Source organism: Sesamum indicum, linkage group LG3 (genome assembly GCF_026168435.1).
Source record: "Sesamum indicum cultivar Baizhima isolate 11 linkage group LG3, ASM2616843v1, whole genome shotgun sequence".
NCBI lineage: Eukaryota > Viridiplantae > Streptophyta > Magnoliopsida > Lamiales > Pedaliaceae > Sesamum > Sesamum indicum.
Genome location: NC_142659.1, coordinates 28,750,252 through 28,769,070, shown reverse-complemented (window position 1 = coordinate 28,769,070; position 18,819 = coordinate 28,750,252). Strand labels below are relative to the sequence as shown.

At 37.2% G+C, this 18,819-nt stretch overlaps 3 protein-coding genes across 3 annotated transcripts; 2 read left to right on the top strand and 1 right to left on the bottom strand.

Moving 5' to 3' along the window:
- Positions 1–251: 251 nt before the first annotated feature.
- LOC105159277 (uncharacterized) lies at positions 252–2,010 on the top strand. Its single transcript, XM_011076288.3, has 5 exons — positions 252–930; positions 1,027–1,263; positions 1,348–1,413; positions 1,504–1,569; positions 1,663–2,010. Exons 1-5 carry the CDS (start codon positions 319–321, stop codon positions 1,765–1,767), a joined length of 1,086 nt encoding a protein of 361 aa, XP_011074590.2. The 5' UTR covers positions 252–318; the 3' UTR covers positions 1,768–2,010.
- Positions 2,011–3,109: 1,099 nt separating this feature from the next.
- LOC105159108 (Ubiquitin system component Cue protein) lies at positions 3,110–12,278 on the top strand. Its single transcript, XM_011076059.3, has 9 exons — positions 3,110–3,754; positions 4,253–4,412; positions 4,499–4,560; positions 6,557–6,651; positions 6,765–6,878; positions 8,009–8,074; positions 8,408–8,505; positions 9,240–9,679; positions 10,599–12,278. The coding sequence occupies exons 1-9, from the start codon at positions 3,355–3,357 to the stop codon at positions 11,801–11,803; spliced, it is 2,640 nt and encodes an 879-aa protein (XP_011074361.1). The 5' UTR covers positions 3,110–3,354; the 3' UTR covers positions 11,804–12,278.
- A 554-nt stretch (positions 12,279–12,832) lies between these two features.
- Positions 12,833–18,455, bottom strand: SAT32 (interferon-related developmental regulator family protein / IFRD protein family). Its single transcript, XM_011076060.3, has 13 exons — positions 18,137–18,455; positions 17,280–17,448; positions 17,018–17,098; positions 16,570–16,652; positions 16,360–16,475; positions 16,148–16,258; positions 15,853–15,962; positions 15,428–15,737; positions 15,278–15,355; positions 14,239–14,289; positions 14,049–14,135; positions 13,426–13,503; positions 12,833–13,078 (listed from the first exon to the last, which is right to left on the bottom strand). Exons 1-13 carry the CDS (start codon positions 18,144–18,146, stop codon positions 13,034–13,036), a joined length of 1,329 nt encoding a protein of 442 aa, XP_011074362.1. The 5' UTR covers positions 18,147–18,455; the 3' UTR covers positions 12,833–13,033.
- Between the last annotated feature and the right edge of the window lie 364 nt (positions 18,456–18,819).

Genomic DNA, 18,819 nt, shown 5'->3' with positions numbered 1-18,819 from the left:
ATGATTGCATGTACTTTAATTTGATCCCCCTCATGAGTTGTACTTGGCCTGTTTCTTGGACCCACCAGTGGACTCTTGAGGTTAGTTACAAAGAAGTAGGACAAAACCCCCTTTAAATATTAATTTGGTATATTACAAAGATAAAATCATTACAATAAGTGAAGTCAATCCCCTCACTCCCTTGTCTTGAGGTATATATATATATGTTGCTCATTTTTATGTATTTGCCAGGCCTGTCTTGTGTACCTATATTCACATATTAGTGTCTAAAGCTTCTCTTGTTTGGGCTTCCTTAATTTCTTCAAATTAAGTAAGGAAATGGAGGCCATTGGAGCTTTTCTTGATGAAGAGTGGGAGTCATTGAGCAAACTGTTTTCCTGTGAAGATTCATCAGATTTTCAGCTTCATTTTGATGGCAGCAACTTGTTCTCGGGCAACGGTGATAGCCCGTCTTCGCCCATGATGTTTGCTGCTGCTGAGAATGTGGCTGCTGCTGATGGGAGTCTGTTTTTCCCTCTTGACACTAATTTCTATTGTGTTTCACAAGAGAGCAGCAACAGCAGCGAGAATGATAGCGGCTGTTTCACCTGTCCGGTGGACGTAAACCACCAGGCTGCCAATGGTGTAAGCTTCGTTCATGATTTAACCAATGACTCATTTGAGTCAATGGGATTTTGCACTATGGATGGCGGGAACGATAGCTTAATGCTGCCTGTTTTTCCTGATGATTTGATGGAAGAGGTTGTTCAGTTGAAGGAAGACATTCATATCGACCAAATGGGCAGTGTTGGAATTCAGCCTGTAGACAACGGTGAATCTATGCTGCAGCTCAAGAAGAAGTATGAAGCAGCCGAAATCCAGACTCAGGACAAGGGATGTGATAATTCATCTGATCAAAGTCCTAAGAAAAGACCTCGGGTTTCAAGAGATGTAAGAATACAAATTAGTATTACTTCTCCAACAATGATAATTATCCTGCAGGCATCTTTGTATCTCATGGATTATGATCATGATTTCTTGATACAGGCACAAAAAAATAAGAGACCTCCCGTGTCGAAAAAGAACAAGAAAGCAATGCAAATTAGCAATGAAGAAGAAGAAAACTATGTTGGAGGTAATGGGCAGAGCTCAAGCACCTGCAGCTCTGAGGAGGACTGTTCCAATGCTTCCCAAGAACTCAACGAATCCAAACAATCGGCCTCAAAAGGCAAAGCAAAGGTCACCAGGGGTGCAGCAACTGATCCTCAAAGCCTTTATGCAAGGGTAAAAACAATTGCATCTCAAAATCCAGGTCTTTCTATCATGAATGCATATGGCTTAATCTGATGCATTTTTGTCGTATCTCAGAGAAGGCGAGAACGAATTAATGAGAGACTGAGGATCTTGCAGAATCTTGTTCCCAACGGAACAAAGGTACTAAACACGATCGATCATTAGCAACACTTGCATTATTTTAAAAAACCTGTAAAGTTCTTGTCTGATCTTTGCAATGACTTGGACCAGGTTGACATTAGCACAATGCTGGAAGAGGCTGTCCACTACGTAAAGTTCTTACAGCTTCAAATCAAGGTACATTTTCTTGATCTAATATTGTTGTCTAGTTTAGGCCATAGGATCTTATTACACGTTGGATCCTAATTTTACATGTTTCTCGTTTTGCAGTTACTAAGTTCGGATGATCTATGGATGTATGCTCCCATTGCTTACAATGGAATGGACATTGGGCTATACCAGAAGGTTCTTCCAAATCTATGGCCTCACAATTAAGCTAACAACAACCAGAACGGACAGTAAACGCTGACTTATAAACCAAAACAACTGTAATTCTAATCAGGAGGGGCTGCTAACTCTCATTATTTTGTACAAACAAAGCAAGAAAAACGAGCTGAAGCCTTTGCCGTTGGTCAGAATACCTGTATCTATCTATTCAGTATAAATGTACGTTACAACATCATCAGAAATACGTACATTTGCCCGTGTACGTATACGGTACCATTGCACGTGGCATATAGGAATCTAGAGGCTACCTCTCATCAAATGATGGATCCTGCAATTCTTCAATGTACGGCAGTGCATAATCATGAATTATTTCTTTTTTTTTTCCATTTTTTTTTTGGGTTAATTATCGTCAACTCTGTGCTTTGCTACATATGTTAATTTACTGGAAAAACAATTCTTGCAATTGTTCTTGGAACTGAGTTCAACATAACCATGTTATACTGTACAATATGTAAATATGTTTTTTTTCCAAAAATATTGGCAATTCGGATATTGTCATATTTTCTATTTTTTTTTTGTTACAAGAAATTTGGGTGATTTAGATTTCCACCAATACTACAGAATAGATACTAAACGGACACAAAATAGGGATGAAAATAGGGATGGCAATAGATTCAAGTTAAATACGAATTTGCACTGTTTGGGATGAGTTATAAGCCTTAATCGGTATTTTGGGCGCTGGACTTTGAGTCTTTAGTGTTTCGGAACAGACTTAACCCAAATTAATAGCTTTTATTTATTTATTTTTAATTTTTTTACTTACTTCTATAAAACATATTTTATACATATATGAAACGTTATACTATTTTATTTATATTTATATATAACACATAAATTTAATATTTTTATACCTTAAAATAATGTTCTAATAATTTATAAATACATTGTTGTATATATAAGTAGTATATTTTAAAAAATTAAATATTTTGAATCCTAAAACATGCAGGTATAAATTTATGAAAAGAACTAATTTTTGTAATAGTAGTATTATTTTTAAAAAATATATATTTTGTAATAATTTGAAAATGTTAAACCCGATTCACGGAATTTGGAGTGGGTCGGGTTCGTGTTCCATAATTTCTTCACGAATTGGATCTTGAATTTTAACAAATTCACACTAAATTCTATACTTTAGTCATTCCTAATTCTAGTTTTGTTCAAACTTTATCATATTTTTTATTGTATTTAATATAGATGCAGCGTTGTTAAATTGAATATTAAATATAGAGTTAAATTACTGTAAATGTTATAAAAAAAGAGAAACAGAAAAAGGAAAGGACAATAAAAAAGAAAGAACATATACATATATATATATATATATAAATATATAGAAAGAGAAAGAAAGAAAGAAGATAGGTGAGCAACTGAGAAAGGCTTGGGGAAGAGGCAGCCGCAACTGCATCAATCAAAATTCTTCTTTAACAAATCCAGACACAAACAGTTCCATTTCCACTCCTCAACCCCTTCAATCACGCCTGCTGCTTATTTCAATCCCTTTTAACTTATACTATACATATCTTAACACATATATATTTACAAAGAATTGCAGATTACTTATATTTACGGTTGGAAGAAATGTCGAATCGATTCGCTAGCCAGAACAGGACCGATTACAAAAATTCCGCAAAAACCCAGATGAAATTTATTCCGAAGAGGGATTTCCAGAACCCCAATTCTCAGCAAACCCTTTCTAACTCCCTACGGGCAGCCACAAACACCGTTAGCGGCGGTGGAGGAGATGCCGCGGCGGCCTCGACGAGCAGAATCAGGATGGGGGAAAATGGCGAATGGGTAAATAAAAAGTCCCCTGGTGGCAATTTTGTAATTTACTTGCCGCAGGATGAAGCGGTGGCGGCTGGGCTCGGACCCGAGGAGGGGGGCCTGGATCCTGTGGAGGCGCAGCGCATTGTTGATTTGTTAAATAGGGAGTTGTCTCGGTTGCTGAAGTTGCATCCTAGAGATTTCTGGCGAGAAGGTTGTTAATTTTGGGTTTGTTGATAAGTTTTGTGTTTTTTTTCTTTTATGATTTTATCGATTGGTAGTAGGAGCTACAGGTATCGATGTAATCCTTTTGGCGTGCGCTGGTGATTTTCCTGATAGTTCAGCCTTTGAAGTGTTCTGAGATTGGTTATTCAAGTTTTATGAGAGAATATTTCTACGTCGGTCATTTACTTAATCACTTCTATTGTGGGGTTGGTGTAGGTTATTGAATGATAATGTGCTGAATAGCCATGGCATATATCCTGTTATATGACTCTTAGAATGGTATTCTTTATAGAGTAATGATGCTATGAATTGGTGTGAAGCATTGGATGTTATGGAGTAATATACCAAGATTGCTACAAGGAAATGTAGATGTTTATTGTGTTCTGATTTCTAATTTATCCAGTTTTCTATAAAATCAGAAATTCAGAGATTGGTGCTGGTTAACTCCTTGCAAATTAGCCATTTATTATTACTTCCTTCGTTGCAGTGTCTGCCGATGAATCATTGAACGCCTTCCTTGAAAGTTTTTTGAAATTTAGAAGTAGGTGGTATGATTTCCCGCACCATGGAGCCCAAGGAATGGTTGCTGGAGTGATTGTTGGTGAGTTTGAGCTGTGCCGGCGTGTCTTCATGGTCTTCTATCGCTTGTGAGTCACAGAGGATCTCTTTATTTCCTTATTTGTTTCTTTTTCCATTAGATTTAGTATCTGGTGTGAAATTTCTTCTGCTGCAGATCATCCAACCGGGATCCTGGGGCTAAGGCTGCTGACACTCTGAGTCCAAAAGATCATGCAGGTGTGTGGTGATCTCTTATTCTGCCTTTGGCTGTAATGATGCACCCTTTAGTTTAATATGTTTAAGGGCCTGATGGTCAGTAGGCCTTATTGTTCTTATCCAAACACCGGAAAATAATGAATGAATGTCTATATATTTTGATTATGAAAATGCTATTGTGCGACTACTGATATACTTTTCCAGTTTTCCCTCAAATAATTTATTTCTGGGAGCTGTATAAATTCATTTTAACATGCCCCCTCTTGATTATAAAATCTGAGACCTTTGGGCAACTGATTTTTGGAGAAAGCACAGCTAAACAATTCCTTCAGCTTGCGATTGAGGGCACAGAGTATGATGTCTTGTAATGTGTGGTTGCAAAAAGGCGTTCTGAAATTGCTGCTTTTTCCGCGTGAATCTGATACTTGAGCTTCAGATGCATGCATAGCTATGCCCATGACCATGAGTTATGCCACCCTCTCCCTTTCATGTCTAGTTGCTAAAGGCGGGCATGCGCTGGGGTTCTTCGGGTTTGACCTGATTCAATCAGGTTCTCTGGGTGGGATCAGGTAAAACGGTTGTCATGTTACCCAGCTCTATACTTTTTGTTCTAGCTTTCAGTAAGGTATGGCTTACTGCACGCTTGATTGAGTACTTGATGGTCTCTTAAAAATAGGAAGATATGGAAAGTTAATTAGTTTTTGACCAACCATATAGAATTTAGTTAAAATAATGTTTATATTGAGGCTTTTCTCGCAATCTCCACGCTTGAAATGGTTTCCAAACCATCTCCAGTATCCCTCACTTGACCCCCATTTTCAAAAGTCAGCAGCAAAGGGGTGACCTGTGACCTGTAAGCAGCCTGGTTTTGATCTAGAACGTACTGCAATATTCACAGAGAAACATTTGGGACTTAGTCTTGTCATTAGTCACTATTTTAGAAGATAATTGGAAAACCTGAAACTCAATTTGTGAACGATTTTCAATCAGTTACCAGATGTCAACATTACCCCTATTACTATATTGTGGTCTGGGTTTTAAAATTTTACGAACCCTTTAGTTCGGGTACTACCCCCAAACACCTGAAGTTGAGTTGGGTGAAGCCATTGTGGATTCTAACAGAGGTGAATTAGGTTGGAGGACACAGGTCGAGATTTTTTGATTGTTGAGCAGAGTAGAGCACCAAGTCACTATGATTCTGTTGTGTTTTTTAGTCGGGTGTGGGGTTTACTGAAGAATTCATGTGGTAAATTAATACTTTACACAACGCCTGAAATTTTTTATTTCTCCTAAAATTTATACATAACTCCAAATTCCCATGAATAATCTGCTCAACCCCAGCAGCAGATTATGAAAAATAAATTTGGATCCACAATGACCTTATTGACTTTTATCATCTAATTGAAGCCATTCCCTTAAGTTAGTAGATCCTTTCTTAAGGCCTGTTCATCTATATTCATGCATGAATAAAACTCTCTGGCAGCAATGATGACTAAGTAACAACATTTGGTGATTGTTCCCAGAATTGGATAACTGGGAGATAGACGTTCCTACCATGGCAATGTAAAATTACTCAGTACATTCTTGGCATGTGAGAGAGATTAAATTACAAGAAGCAGGGTTGAGTTTGTTGGAGATTTTTGCAGCTCAAAGAAAAATAAGTTTTAAAAGCTGTAGTCTCCAAAACATGGATAAGCTGCATAATAGTGGTGATTAATATCAAACATTTGTGTTTTCATCCTCTCTTGATGACCAACATGCTAGCAGATGCTAATGCATTGAGATTGTGGGTTGTTCTTCTGATTCTATTGTAGCAGGAGAATATATTTTTGCATCTTAGTTAAAGGCATATAGGTCTTCTGGGCAAAAATCTTTACAGCATCCAAGAGATATCCAACCTAGGGAAGGATATTTTATTTGATAGCAAAAGCTTTGAAGAATACATTATCGTTTGCAAAAATAATATCTTTTGAACATTTTCTTGCCCATATACTTTGTTTAAGAATTGCATGTATAGCCCTTTTGCAGGAGAAGAAGTTGCTTGATTTGCCAAAACTGTTAGGTATATGCGCCATATACAGTCATGAAAATGAAGATCTGACCCGAATACTGGTTTGTACTTGTAACCAATTTGGCATGCTGCCGGATCTCTGATTCTCTCCATGCTTTCCGTCCTCCCCTAACCACTGTCACCATATCTCACTGTGTATATTTCTGTATTCCAGGTGACAAACGCAATGAAGGCGCAGCCCCATATCCAGGATGAATTTCCCGTTCTACTGTCTCACTTCTTAAGCATCATTCAGACTATGTATCAACGGTGCAGCTCAAGTTTAGAGGTACCTTTTCTATTCTTGCAATTTACGTTCATGGTGTTGTGGTATAGACAATTTATATGGAATCTTGATACAGTTCCTTATCTCAGGCTGCTGCATACCATATATTTATCTTTGGAAGTATCTTAAGTGATTTGTTTCTCATGCATCTCATATTGTTTGCTTATGCGAGGATTTGATTGAAATCTAAAGACTTCACATTTGTGTGTGTGAGTGGTAGGGGTAAATAGCCAATTAAATGGCAGTATGCTTAAGGGTAGTATTATTCATAGGTCATTATAGATATACTGATTAGTGTAATGAACCAGTGTCAGGGTACAATCTCAAACTAAGTAATGGTGGGGAGGGAAGCAATGTTATCTTGTCTGAGCAACAGAGAAACCACATCCAACATAATTGGTCCTTTGACTAATATATACAAATGGAGGTTCTAAAATGGAGGCCAAAAGATCTCCTCTTGGAACATTTTAATGTGCACAGATAAAGCTAATTTCAACTAGGTCTACCAATTCATTAGCAATTGCATAGGGCTCTAAATCTTTTAATACACTCTTGGAAGAAAATACTACAGAACTCAGCCTCAAGCATGGAGAACACCATGCCAGCACATTTTCCATCATGTGCAGAACTGGTGCTGTTGAATTGATATTTCCGGAACTACCTTTCATATATGCAAGCAAGATTAGGGGCCTTATTTTGCAAAGTAGTCCTACTTTTGTGTTTAATGATTGCAAGTAGTTCAAACATAGGAAAGTCTAGTATTCCGGAGACTTCTATCCTCTCCCGCATGTTTAATCAGCATGGTGGAAGTAAAAAAATATAATTTTCATGGTGTGGTGATTGAGCTCTATGACATTGTTAAGCCATTATTTGCATGATTCCATCTCTGTGGTATGTTGTCATTTCTTAATACTCAATAGCCAAGAGGAATAACTTTCTATGGACAAATTGCAGTACTGCTTCTGAAACTAATGGACATCTTGTGGTTTGTTTGTCTATTATTGTCAGTTCAGGACTGAGGAGTTATCGTAGAAGCTAAATCATTATGCAGTTTTGATTTGAGATGAATACAGAAGCTCTTCTTTCTATTTACTGATATCTATGCTACTAACCTTCTGGGGCTTTGTGCACAGGTTCTGTTTAGTTCAGGTGGTCACCAAGACCCAGGTTCCAGTCGCCTTCATTATGACTACCTTGAGGTTTGGTTTGTTGCCTCCCTCTCCTCCCCTTTTCAGATATCTTTCACACTGATAATACAAATAGAACACAGTGCTTTCTTTGTTCCTTCCAGAGTGTCAGATTGTTCCATAAGAATCTTTTGAACAAAACTACATCATAAGAAATTTTTCTTTAATAAGGAAATTTTGAGTTAACTCTGTGTTGAACTCTTTGAGAAATGGAAACTAATTTGTCCTGCACCTTTGTCAGCTTTACCATATGGCCATTGCAAACTTCGGGGGTTTTGAGGCCCTGTAGGCGAGTCCATTATTTAGCTTTGTCTTTTTTACTTGACCCCTGTTGTCTATTTACAGGTTATGGACTTCATAAATGACTCAGTTGTAACATTGGACTCATTTGTTAATGCATACAAACATGCTGCTGTCCACTTCTCTTCCCCAGTTGAATCAAGGTATTGTATTTGCTGACCGAAGTTATTGCCTTTCAACTAGTTAAAGATAACCTTTCACCGTCATTATAAGACTCAGATGGTATCTCGTTTCACCATTTTCAGTCATGCACTTAACGTGGTCAATGTGCTTTGAATGTGAGTTTCTTTTAATAGCTTTCCCCTTATGCAGTGTACAATGATGAATTTATCCATTTCATTTGAAGAAAATTGAACAATGAGCATAACGATTGATCTTGATAAGTTAAGTCTTTCTCTGTTAATTGACTCTTCATTAAATAAATCCAGGTTTTTCTCATGAGATGTATAAAGGGACAATGTGAGTTAAGATTTCACTCTTTATCCTTTTCATCTGATTATGGGGGGTGGGGGGTTTCTTATCTATCAGATAGACTGACAGTCTTCTAAATTGTAACACCTCAACTGCGACCATGTCTCTGACATCAAGCAGAAACAACTTGAGGTCGTACTTATAGGATCAAACACCCAAGTGGATAAAGAAATGCACGGAAGAGTAAAGAAAAATTTTATCAGCTTACTTAAGGTTGCTGTTTTCTTCTACTTGGGTTTCTTTTAGCACTTAACTAAGTGACTGAGGAGCATGGGGTGTTTGATTCTTAAAATAAATATATGAATATGCTTTACTGAGGAAATGCTGGTAGTTGGACTTTTTCCCATGACTATATATCGGTAGAAGTATGATATACTTCCCAATCAAGATTTCGTTTTCTGTGCAGTTATGGGAATGAAGAATTAGTCACTACCCTCGCAAGGCTACATGACTCACTTCTGCCGTCTTTGCAGAGGGGCTTTAATATTATACTGGGAACAGTTGAAGATAGAAACAAGGAAACATCAAGTGATTTACTTTCAAATGTTTTTACTAGTCTGAAGATGATATCAACAAGAATAGCAAAACTTGGATGGAAGTTACTTTATTTCTGCTATCTCAGTGATGAGGCATTCCAGACTAGTTACTCTCTTCCAATTTCAATGAAGATGTTTCCACCAAATGTAGAGGATCCTGTCGTGAGGGCTGACATTCTAATACAAACAATTAGAGATCTGACTGGTCACCACACGCATGCACCTGCGTCCCGAACTTGGGGAACATTTATCCAGAACATCGAGAAGAATCACAATATAATGAGTAGAATTGAGTTATTGCAGAAAACAGGTAACAAGTTCTATTGCAATGTAGTTATGTTATATCCTTTTGTGGAAGTTTGAATTTGTCAGCGGCAAGGCTTAATTCTGTTGGGTGTTACTAAAATACAATCCAACTGCTTATTTATACACTCAATTAGTAGCACTAGGTGCATAAATCAATTTGAAGGTATTTATTGGTATCCAATTTTAACAGGCTGTCTTGGCACCCATAACCATATGACTGGATGCTTTGTGTATCTTTAATGTATTATAGTGACTTTCTGCTAGGCATGCTTAACTTAATCACTTCTGAAATGCATTTAGTTTTTTGAATTTATTTTATACTGTACTGATACTATTTACTTGAATTTTGAATCTCATCCGTGATCTCTGAATGATGGTGTAAACATGTCATGTCTTTGTTCTTTGCACTTAGGATTAATTACATTTAGATCCCCTTTGGGAATATGAAATTATACTTTCTCCCAAAGAAGTTTCAAAATTACACTTATACTCCCAAAAATTTACTGTTTACACTTGATCCTCTTTTGTTAGAGTTTGGACAAAAAGTACTAAAATTAGCAAAAACATTATGCAAATTTTTAGTTTTAACCCTCATCTAATATTCCTATGTAATAATTTTATAGTTATAAGGGGAAAATTGTAATAATGTTGACTTACTCCATATATATATATTACATTTATCCACTTAGAAGTACAAACATATATATGGGAATGTTAAATAAGGAACAAAATTGAATTTTTTTTTTTAACATCAGCATTTTTTGTTCAAACCCTAACAAGAAGGGGTCACATGTAAACTGAGTGGATGGGGTGTAAGTGTAATTTTCGATTTTCAGAGGAGGTGCAACTGCAATTAACCTGTGCATTTGTCTCCCAGTTGTCTGTAGTTTCAGATCTATTAATTCTTTTTAAACTGGATGAAGGTTGGTTATCAATGGATGATGAACAATTCCGGTTTATTTCTGGGATCATGATGAATCCACCGCAGGCTGACGTCGAAAAGAAAAACTCAACTTCATTCGCAGTGGCTGGCAAGAAAATGCAGACAGATGAAGATGCAGCTATTATAGAGTCAAAAATCAGTCAAATAAGGGAACTCTTTCCGGAATATGGTAAAGGGTTCTTAGTAGCTTGTCTGGAGGCCTATAACCATGATGCAGAAGAGGTAATTCAGAGAATTCTTGAGGGAACTCTTCATGAAGAACTGCAGTCTCTTGACATTACATTGGAAACTATCCCACCTTCAAAGTCTGCTTCATCCATGAGCAGGCATGACAAGGGTAAGGGGAAACTTGTAGAGTCAGAAATAACCCCTCCAGAAATTGTAGTTCCCACCACCGTGAACATTCAAGCTGGAGTTTCTTCAGGGTCATCCTCTTCTTCAGCTGGAAGGTTCGTACGCAAGAACACAGGCGACTTGTCTGATTTGCAGACCCTAAATGCCAAGAAAGAAAAGGAATTGGCAAAAACAGCGGCTCTTATATCACAACTTGAGTATGAGGACGAGTATGATGATTCTTTTGATGATCTGGGTCTAAGTGTGGGCGATTCAGGGCTTGATGAGCCTGAGTCTCTTGGCGATAAAATGGGTTCGCAAAGGGGAAGAGGGGTAGAGACTGATGGTGGAAGCTCAACTTCAAATGCTGACACTCAGAAATGGAACTCACGTAAGAAGCCCCAATTTTATGTCAAGGATGGTAAAAATTACAGCTACAAAGTTGAGGGTTCTGTTGCTGTGACCAGTTCTGCTGAAGCAAAGTTGGTCAACCAAGCACAGAAGGAACTTATCCATGGCCTTGGACGTGGTGGCAATATTCCTTTGGGTGCAGTTAAGAGGCTAACTGAATCAAAAGAGGATCAGCAAAATGATGGGCCGAATATGAATGAGGTCGGTGGAAGAGGAGGACAAGGAGCTACGAGGGGTAGAGGAAGAAGAGGTTTTCTTCCAGGCACTCCTAGAAGGGTTCCAGGATCAAATGACAAGCAAGATGATGAGCAAGGTACTGATGAAGGCGGAGGAAGGGGCGGCCGAGGAAACACCAGGGGCCGTGGGAGGAGAGGTAACTATAGGAAAGACAGAGCAATGAGTAAACACCTTTCTGGGCTGCCCAGTCATTACAACACATGAACACCTCTTAGCGACAACTTGCCAAAAGTGGATTCATGATTGACCTTTTGTTGATAACATAAGCCAAACTCTACAACTCGTTATTAATCAAGAGAACGAAGGAAGCAAATTCTTTGTACTTCATAAGGGTTTTCGGTGATAATAACACTAACATGATCCTGTATAATAGTTTGTGAGATCATGTGACTGTTCTCTCATAGAGGTTTCGGTACACGAGGACAGGGATGATGGCTGGTCGTTAAACGAGTTTGCAAGGGGAGCGATACTAGCAGCTTATCTCACGGCGTGATACCAGATTCAAATCACACAGGAATCAATGCAAAAGGTAACATCAGTTGCGTAAACTAGTGTCAGCATGCTAGAAGATTAACTATTATCAAAATGTGTGTAGAAGATTAATGATTTGCTGAAACGGAATGACTTCACTCTTTTTGTCACATAATTTATACCAGTGTTGATTTAGTCTTCTTCAAAATTTTCCTTAGTATTATGAACATGCCTTAAAAAAGTTGTAAAAATATCCAAGAAGTATTTATATATATCTTATCGTATCATATCAAACGACGCCTTTTCAGTGATAATTGTCATTCAACAGCTTTTAACAGTATCTGTGCAATGAAGATACCAACTCCTCGTCACAGAACTGAAGCAACTACAATATTTATCAAGTCAAAATGACCCAACTGATCAATAGAACCAAAAACGGACACACCAACAGTCCTTGCCCACTGCACACTGCAAAGACACTGAGCTTTTAAAGAACCTAAAAAAGGCAAGTCAATTATTCAACCATGAATACACTGACGTTCACAGACTGGATTAACCAAAACTAAAAAAAAACACTATTTGATGATTGTAACAGTACCAACAAAGCTAAAAAAAGAAAAAGCAAGCATTTCGCATCATACGGTGCCACACCGCGGCTGGTAACAGTACTTTTAAAAGTATAAAGGCAGCCACATGTAACAAATGCGGAAGACACGGGGAGATTGACTCCTTATAACAGCGAAGACTTTGGTCTCAACAAAGTGAGATGAGAATGTCTGGCCACTAGATTTACCACGATATCTAATAAATGAATCCCAATCATATGGATATTCTTTCTTACACAACTTGGAAGTCTGCAGTCTATACCAACGTCGAAGTGAACCACATATAGATATTTCAGATGTTTTACATGTACGATATAAGCAGATAAAAATCAACAGCCTCAGCTTCGATGCTGCCATTTCAACTGTCAACAAAACCAACAGCAAAATGACCAGTATTTTTATCCTGCAGGTGGAAAGGTTAAAAAGGAAACGTCAGACTTTTCTCGGGATGAACCTGCTTCTGAAGAACTCACAGGGAAATGTCGACCTTGACACCAATGTGAGATATGATGCTAAACACTTGTTAGAGAACAAAATATGTAAGACGAGGTTCGTGGCCATGATACTTGCTTAGTGAATAAAAGCGGCACAGAAAATAAATTGACATAAAGAATGAAACCATCATTATTAAAGCAACTAAAATATAAGCTATCTGAATGCAGGTTCCTTTCTCTGGATACTGCAGATCAGTCTGTATCTACAAGAGAGAAGACATCAAGAGAAAAGATCAACTTAAAGAGGATCAACAACCTGGGATAACATTCGTTGTTTGTTTAGTAATTGCGTCCGCGCCTTGTTAAGTGCCGAATTAGGTGATTTGTACATCCTCTGTCATATATGAGAAACAAAAGGCACTTAAATCACAAGCAAATAGCACAATATAATAAGGTAAACCAGCATAGCGAAAGTTTAGTCTACACTATCCACAAGTCAGCTCCAGCAGACAACCAATGAAGAGTCACTACTCACACATCCAGAATTTGGAGAATTTTCAGACAAGTTATTTCAACATTGTGCATAAGTTAAAGTCCAGTCAACACAATTTCGCGAAAACTTCTCAATCTACACTGTAACCCTAACACAACTCAATCTATCTACAGTTTTTAATTGAATTTGTTCATACTGAAATCTAGACAAGCATAGGCAGCACAGAGCACGGATGCAAATACTTTGCAAGAGAAAATATACAGAAGTTAACAATCTAAAGTGAAAGAGAAGCCAGAGGATATAACCATAGTAACCAATAAAGCTTAACATACAGCAAACTATATTAGTTGCAGAAGAACCACTCTAAACATAGATCAGATGCACTACCAAAAGCAGCAAAGATTGAAGAGAATGCTGCAGCTTTGACAGGGTTCTGCCCAACTAACCTTTTCACCCCCAGACATACGATACTCAGCTCCTAGAAACTTTTTCTTGGGAGTGAAAGCAAAGACATCATGAAGAAATTGATTATCCTGTAAAACACAAAAAAAGAACACCAAAACGACTCAAACTCCATAAAATGAAGGATATTGCAAAACGGCTGTTTCTGTAGGGCATAGAGACAGAAATTCTAACCTGCATGTGCTTCACAAATCCTCCTCCAAGAAAATGCTTCAGGAAGTTTAGCTATGTCACAAAGATCAGAAAATGTCAGTAACTGGAAAAAAATATAATACACAACTAAGAGTTGGGTAATCTGCATCTACCTCCCATGGATTATTTGCATCCGCCCAAATAAAGATTTCGGAGCTCTGGCAAAGACATCCCTTATAGCACTATATTGGTCCAAGATTCCAACAGAGTTTCATGTAAAGACCAAAATACCATTACCCCTTTACTTTTGGTGAAAAAGGATAAATTCCGAAATACTTCCATAATTGTTTTGTTGTTTTTATCTTGAAGAATCTCAAATAATGAGATGTATCAAACTTTAGATTTAACATTTCAAACACCATAAAATGTAGAGATTAATGAAAATAATAACTGGTGACAGTTCATTAATTTTAAAATCTTTTCAACTTCTTAAAGGGTATAGAAAAATTTTTACAACATAAAACAACATAAAGTTTCCAAATTGTAACGGTTCATAAATTTTCAAAATGACATGAGAAACTTAACTTGATTGCAAAATCTTCAATAAACAATAAAACCTAGAAGAAAAATCGAAGGGGTTCTCTATAAAAAAAAATATACTTGGTCTCTCTCACAATTTTTTCAGAATTGCCAATTCAAGAACTTTTAAAAGCAATTTTGCAATCAGGATGCGTTGTATTTCCGCATTAAAAGGTAATACTCTTAAGTAACTGAGTAAGTAAATACAAGTTAACCTTACTTTTATTACACAATTCAGTGTAAAAGAAAACCTTCAAATCTAGGAAGTAACTCGAATAAAAGTTAATCAACCCAATGTATATTCTTGGAGAGGATTTTAAATTAAAAGTTTGCTATCTCATTTACACTCTAAGATTTTTTATCGTTAAATAGAAACTTAATAGTACTAGAATGGAACTCTTCTAAAAAGTCACACCTTCGAGGGAGTGGACACCAAAGCTCCAGATCTCAGGGGGTCACATGCAAATAATCTGTAAAAGATGTAAAAGGACAAGGTAAAGACCTGTATCAATTGAGCCCATGTACTTGTGTTTAGAGACTCTCCACCAATCTTCATTGAGATTTCCGGGGTATAACCATCCTGATATTCACATTTGCTGAGATCAGCAATCGACCAACTGTAAAGAATTAGATTAAACCAAGAACAGCTTACCTCAAGAAAATCAAGAATATCTCTGAATGTGTTCCTCTGACTATTGAGATCTTTCTTCACAGAACCTTTGCCACCAGCCTCAGCAGAGAGTTCACGCACTTGATTAAGGACTTTATTCTTTAACCCATGTACATACATCAATTTCCGGGAATCATTCCCTTCATCAATAGAGGGGTCACCAGAGGATTTAGTCTCTCCACAGAACTTCTCCAGGCTTCCCATTTCAAAAATCAAAGCAAGTGCTTCACCAGCAGCAATGCGCAGCAATCTATCATCCTTGTCCAGCAGAGTGGAGAAATAGGAAATTGACCTGAAATATTTAAAAGGCATACTCTAAGCAAGCATTCCAACCCAATTACATACTAGAATAAAAAACATAAAAGTAATCAAGCTCTAGCACAAATTAAGAGCTAATTAATACTAACTCTTGCCAACTCTTAGGGTTAAGTGCCCATCCATTCATAGTGGTAAGAAGAAACGACCACGCAGAGACCACCATTGTAATTACTGTCGGTGAAGGTTTGGCAGCAGCCACCTGAAACATGAGCCAGATTTCTGTGAATTAACCAACACTTTACCAACATATGTATCTAACAAGATGCCAACTTAGACCATGAAGTCTAAGTTGCATTTCGCATGTACATGCACTATGCGCCTTTACATGATTACAAATAAAAAAACCAAAGTTTTCTTGAACCAAGCAGATAACCAAAAGCATACATTTGAACCCAATTTTGGATGTGCCATTTGCCATAGTATTTGCATTGATTTCTCTGTCTGTTCTGGTTCTTCACCACCAACAAAAGTAACAACAGCCAAACACTCGAGCAACTGCCATTATATCAGTGGCGATTCCACAAAAAATCGGGTTAGTATCCGTAAAGCACATGATAAACTGAACTCAGATATTCAACCAGTGACATATGACATACTGCAGATATCTTAGATGACTCAGGCCGAGTTTTAAGGGCCTCGGATATAGGAGAGACGCATTCTTCCAAGATCTCTTGTGCTTTCTCCCCAGGACCGGTAGTTATAGCTAAAAGTCCTATAAAAGAATGCACAATGAATTACTCTTGGGCCTTGGCCCAATGCTAAGTAAAGAAAGATCAACATCAAAATCTTAAGTGCTAGAGAAAAACCTATTGCGTGGGATGCCAAAGCAACCTCCTTTGCAGAACCCTTTTTAATAGAATTCAAGCACTGGTGCAGCAACGTAGCAAACCTAGATGGAGGAAGAAAACATTGAAAATGCCACACTTAAATTAATTGCCAAACATTTCCAACAATGAAGAGAGTATCCTTAAGAAGTTTAACCACTACATCAAGCCTAACCTTGTAAATTTCTTGTTCTACAACATCTATGTTTAAAGAACTGCCAATGTCTTCCCCTAAACACCCTCCAACCCATTGCCAACCCCCAAAAAGGGGTGAAAACGAACAGAAAAAAGTTCCTAGCATATCATCAGTTTTTTTTCAAAGTTACTATGTAAAAGAGAGGGTCACGTGTGGCGACCAGGTAAATATTCATCTATATTACTCCAAAGCAAAAAACTGCAACATAAAACATTAGAAATAAAGAATTCTTACTTCTTTTCAACAAACTCGTGTTGCAAGCTGTTATTGAAGGCTTCAATTATTGATGTCAAAGCCTTCTCCCTCGTAGAACCTCTGTACAGGAAAAAAATAAAATGTCTTAGTTAATGATCTTCATAGTTCAGTCATCACATGAACTTTAGCAAAAACCAAAATAATTGCATTGAAGAATTACCAGAGAACACAAACTTTAACAGAAACCTCTTAATGATTCCTGCTAAACATTACAATACGATAATTAGATCAGAAGAATTACCTCTTCTCGTACAAAGCATCTAAGCACTGATCAAGCAACACGTCTTTATCCACCTGCACTTCCTCGATACCAGGGACTATCATATTGTCCGAGCGCATAGATGAAGACGAGCTTACACTATCTGCATCATCGCTATCAAGCATTGCAGCACCTTTCTTCTGAGAACTTCCTAAAATGTCCAGAACAAATTTTCCAACTTCAACATGATTGCACAAGCATTGACTAACTACAAACCTAGATACTACAATAAATATGCAGAAGCCAATAGATTTAAGGCATTCATAAGCAAGAGTAAGAGTCTCAAAGCTTCCCGGAACAAGAAGTGACTTGATATCAACAGATAGTTAAAGTGGCTAGCATAATAACAGTTTGTGAAACATACTTCCTCCAACAACAAAGGATGCATTGCCCTACCAAGATATCGAATAAGCAACCCTCAAAGAAAATACATAAGCTCAGTTAATCCAAGACGCTAAACACCATACTCAAAGGAGGAGGAAGAAAGATAAATAAATACAAGGTAAAAAAAATAAAATTTAGTATAACCATACAATTCAAAGAAATATCCAGGAAAAGAAAATACAAGTTTAACCAGACCAACAGAAATTCTCAACTTCAACGAGACCACCTACTTAAATTACACAGAACGAGGAAGAGATAAAAAAGCCTAAAATTAATCTTCCAAATAATCCCCTAATTGACAAAATAGCAACCCACAGAACAGCGAGAGGTGTCCTACTTTCTGAGTCTTGAAAAATTATTAAGCGCTTACACTGCAAAAGCATTTATTCATCAAAACACACACACACACACACACACACACAATCAAAAAACACACACAGAGGTAAGAAACTTACTTCGACCCATGACGCAGACGCAAATCCGAATCCTTTAATTGCTGTTAATTTACTTAATCTAGGTTAGCAAAAACAGATACAAGGATGAGTAAAATCAGACCGATGAAAACAGGCTATTGGAAAAGGAAAATCGTGAACTGAAGACGAATTAAGTGGGGAACGGAACAACAACTCCTTAATTGAATCGATAAACAACGTATCCATGAAAATTATTTTGGGAATTAAGGAGAGAAAGATCGGCTCCGGTGGGGATAGATTTCTCGGGGAGGAACTGGAGGAAAATTGTCAGAAGTCCACGAGGGTTAGATTATATAGTCTCACGCCCTTTCTATATATCCGAAGAAATACTAAATTAGGTTTGCACCTTGGGGCTTGTTTGGCAGTACCATTTTCGGTTCGTCCATTCATTGTCAAAGGGGAAAAAATTAAAATATATTTAATAAAATCTTAAAAGCTTTACAAAATATTTTAAATAATTATAACCAGATACACTTTTGCAACAAGCACACTTATGTGTAACAAACAAATTCAAGAAAAAATATATTCAAATAATTAAGAGTGGGAGAAAATATAGAGGGAGAACGCGTTAGAAGGAAAACAAAAATAGGAGAGATTGTGCGATCAAAAATAGTGACGAGAAAAGAGTGATACACTTTATATTTTTTACACATTGAGATTGATCA

What these genes read in the sequence shown, in the direction of transcription:
- LOC105159277 (XM_011076288.3), top strand. Translation starts at nt 319, where the DNA reads ATGGAGGCCATTGGAGCTTTTCTTGATGAAGAGTGGGAGTCATTGAGC. An exon ending in GACCTCGGGTTTCAAGAGAT is followed by an intron (nt 931 to 1,026) that starts GTAAGAATACAA and finishes TTCTTGATACAG; the next exon opens with GCACAAAAAAATAAGAGACC. An exon ending in TTGTTCCCAACGGAACAAAG is followed by an intron (nt 1,414 to 1,503) that starts GTACTAAACACG and finishes GACTTGGACCAG; the next exon opens with GTTGACATTAGCACAATGCT.
- LOC105159108 (XM_011076059.3), top strand. Translation starts at nt 3,355, where the DNA reads ATGTCGAATCGATTCGCTAGCCAGAACAGGACCGATTACAAAAATTCC. An exon ending in GAGTCCAAAAGATCATGCAG is followed by an intron (nt 4,561 to 6,556) that starts GTGTGTGGTGAT and finishes TTGCATGTATAG; the next exon opens with CCCTTTTGCAGGAGAAGAAG. An exon ending in AAGATCTGACCCGAATACTG is followed by an intron (nt 6,652 to 6,764) that starts GTTTGTACTTGT and finishes TCTGTATTCCAG; the next exon opens with GTGACAAACGCAATGAAGGC.
- SAT32 (XM_011076060.3), bottom strand. An exon ending in AACCCTAAGAGTTGGCAAGA is followed by an intron (nt 15,738 to 15,852) that starts GTTAGTATTAAT and finishes TAAATATTTCAG; the next exon opens with GTCAATTTCCTATTTCTCCA. An exon ending in AACAACGAATGTTATCCCAG is followed by an intron (nt 13,079 to 13,425) that starts GTTGTTGATCCT and finishes TTCCACCTGCAG; the next exon opens with GATAAAAATACTGGTCATTT.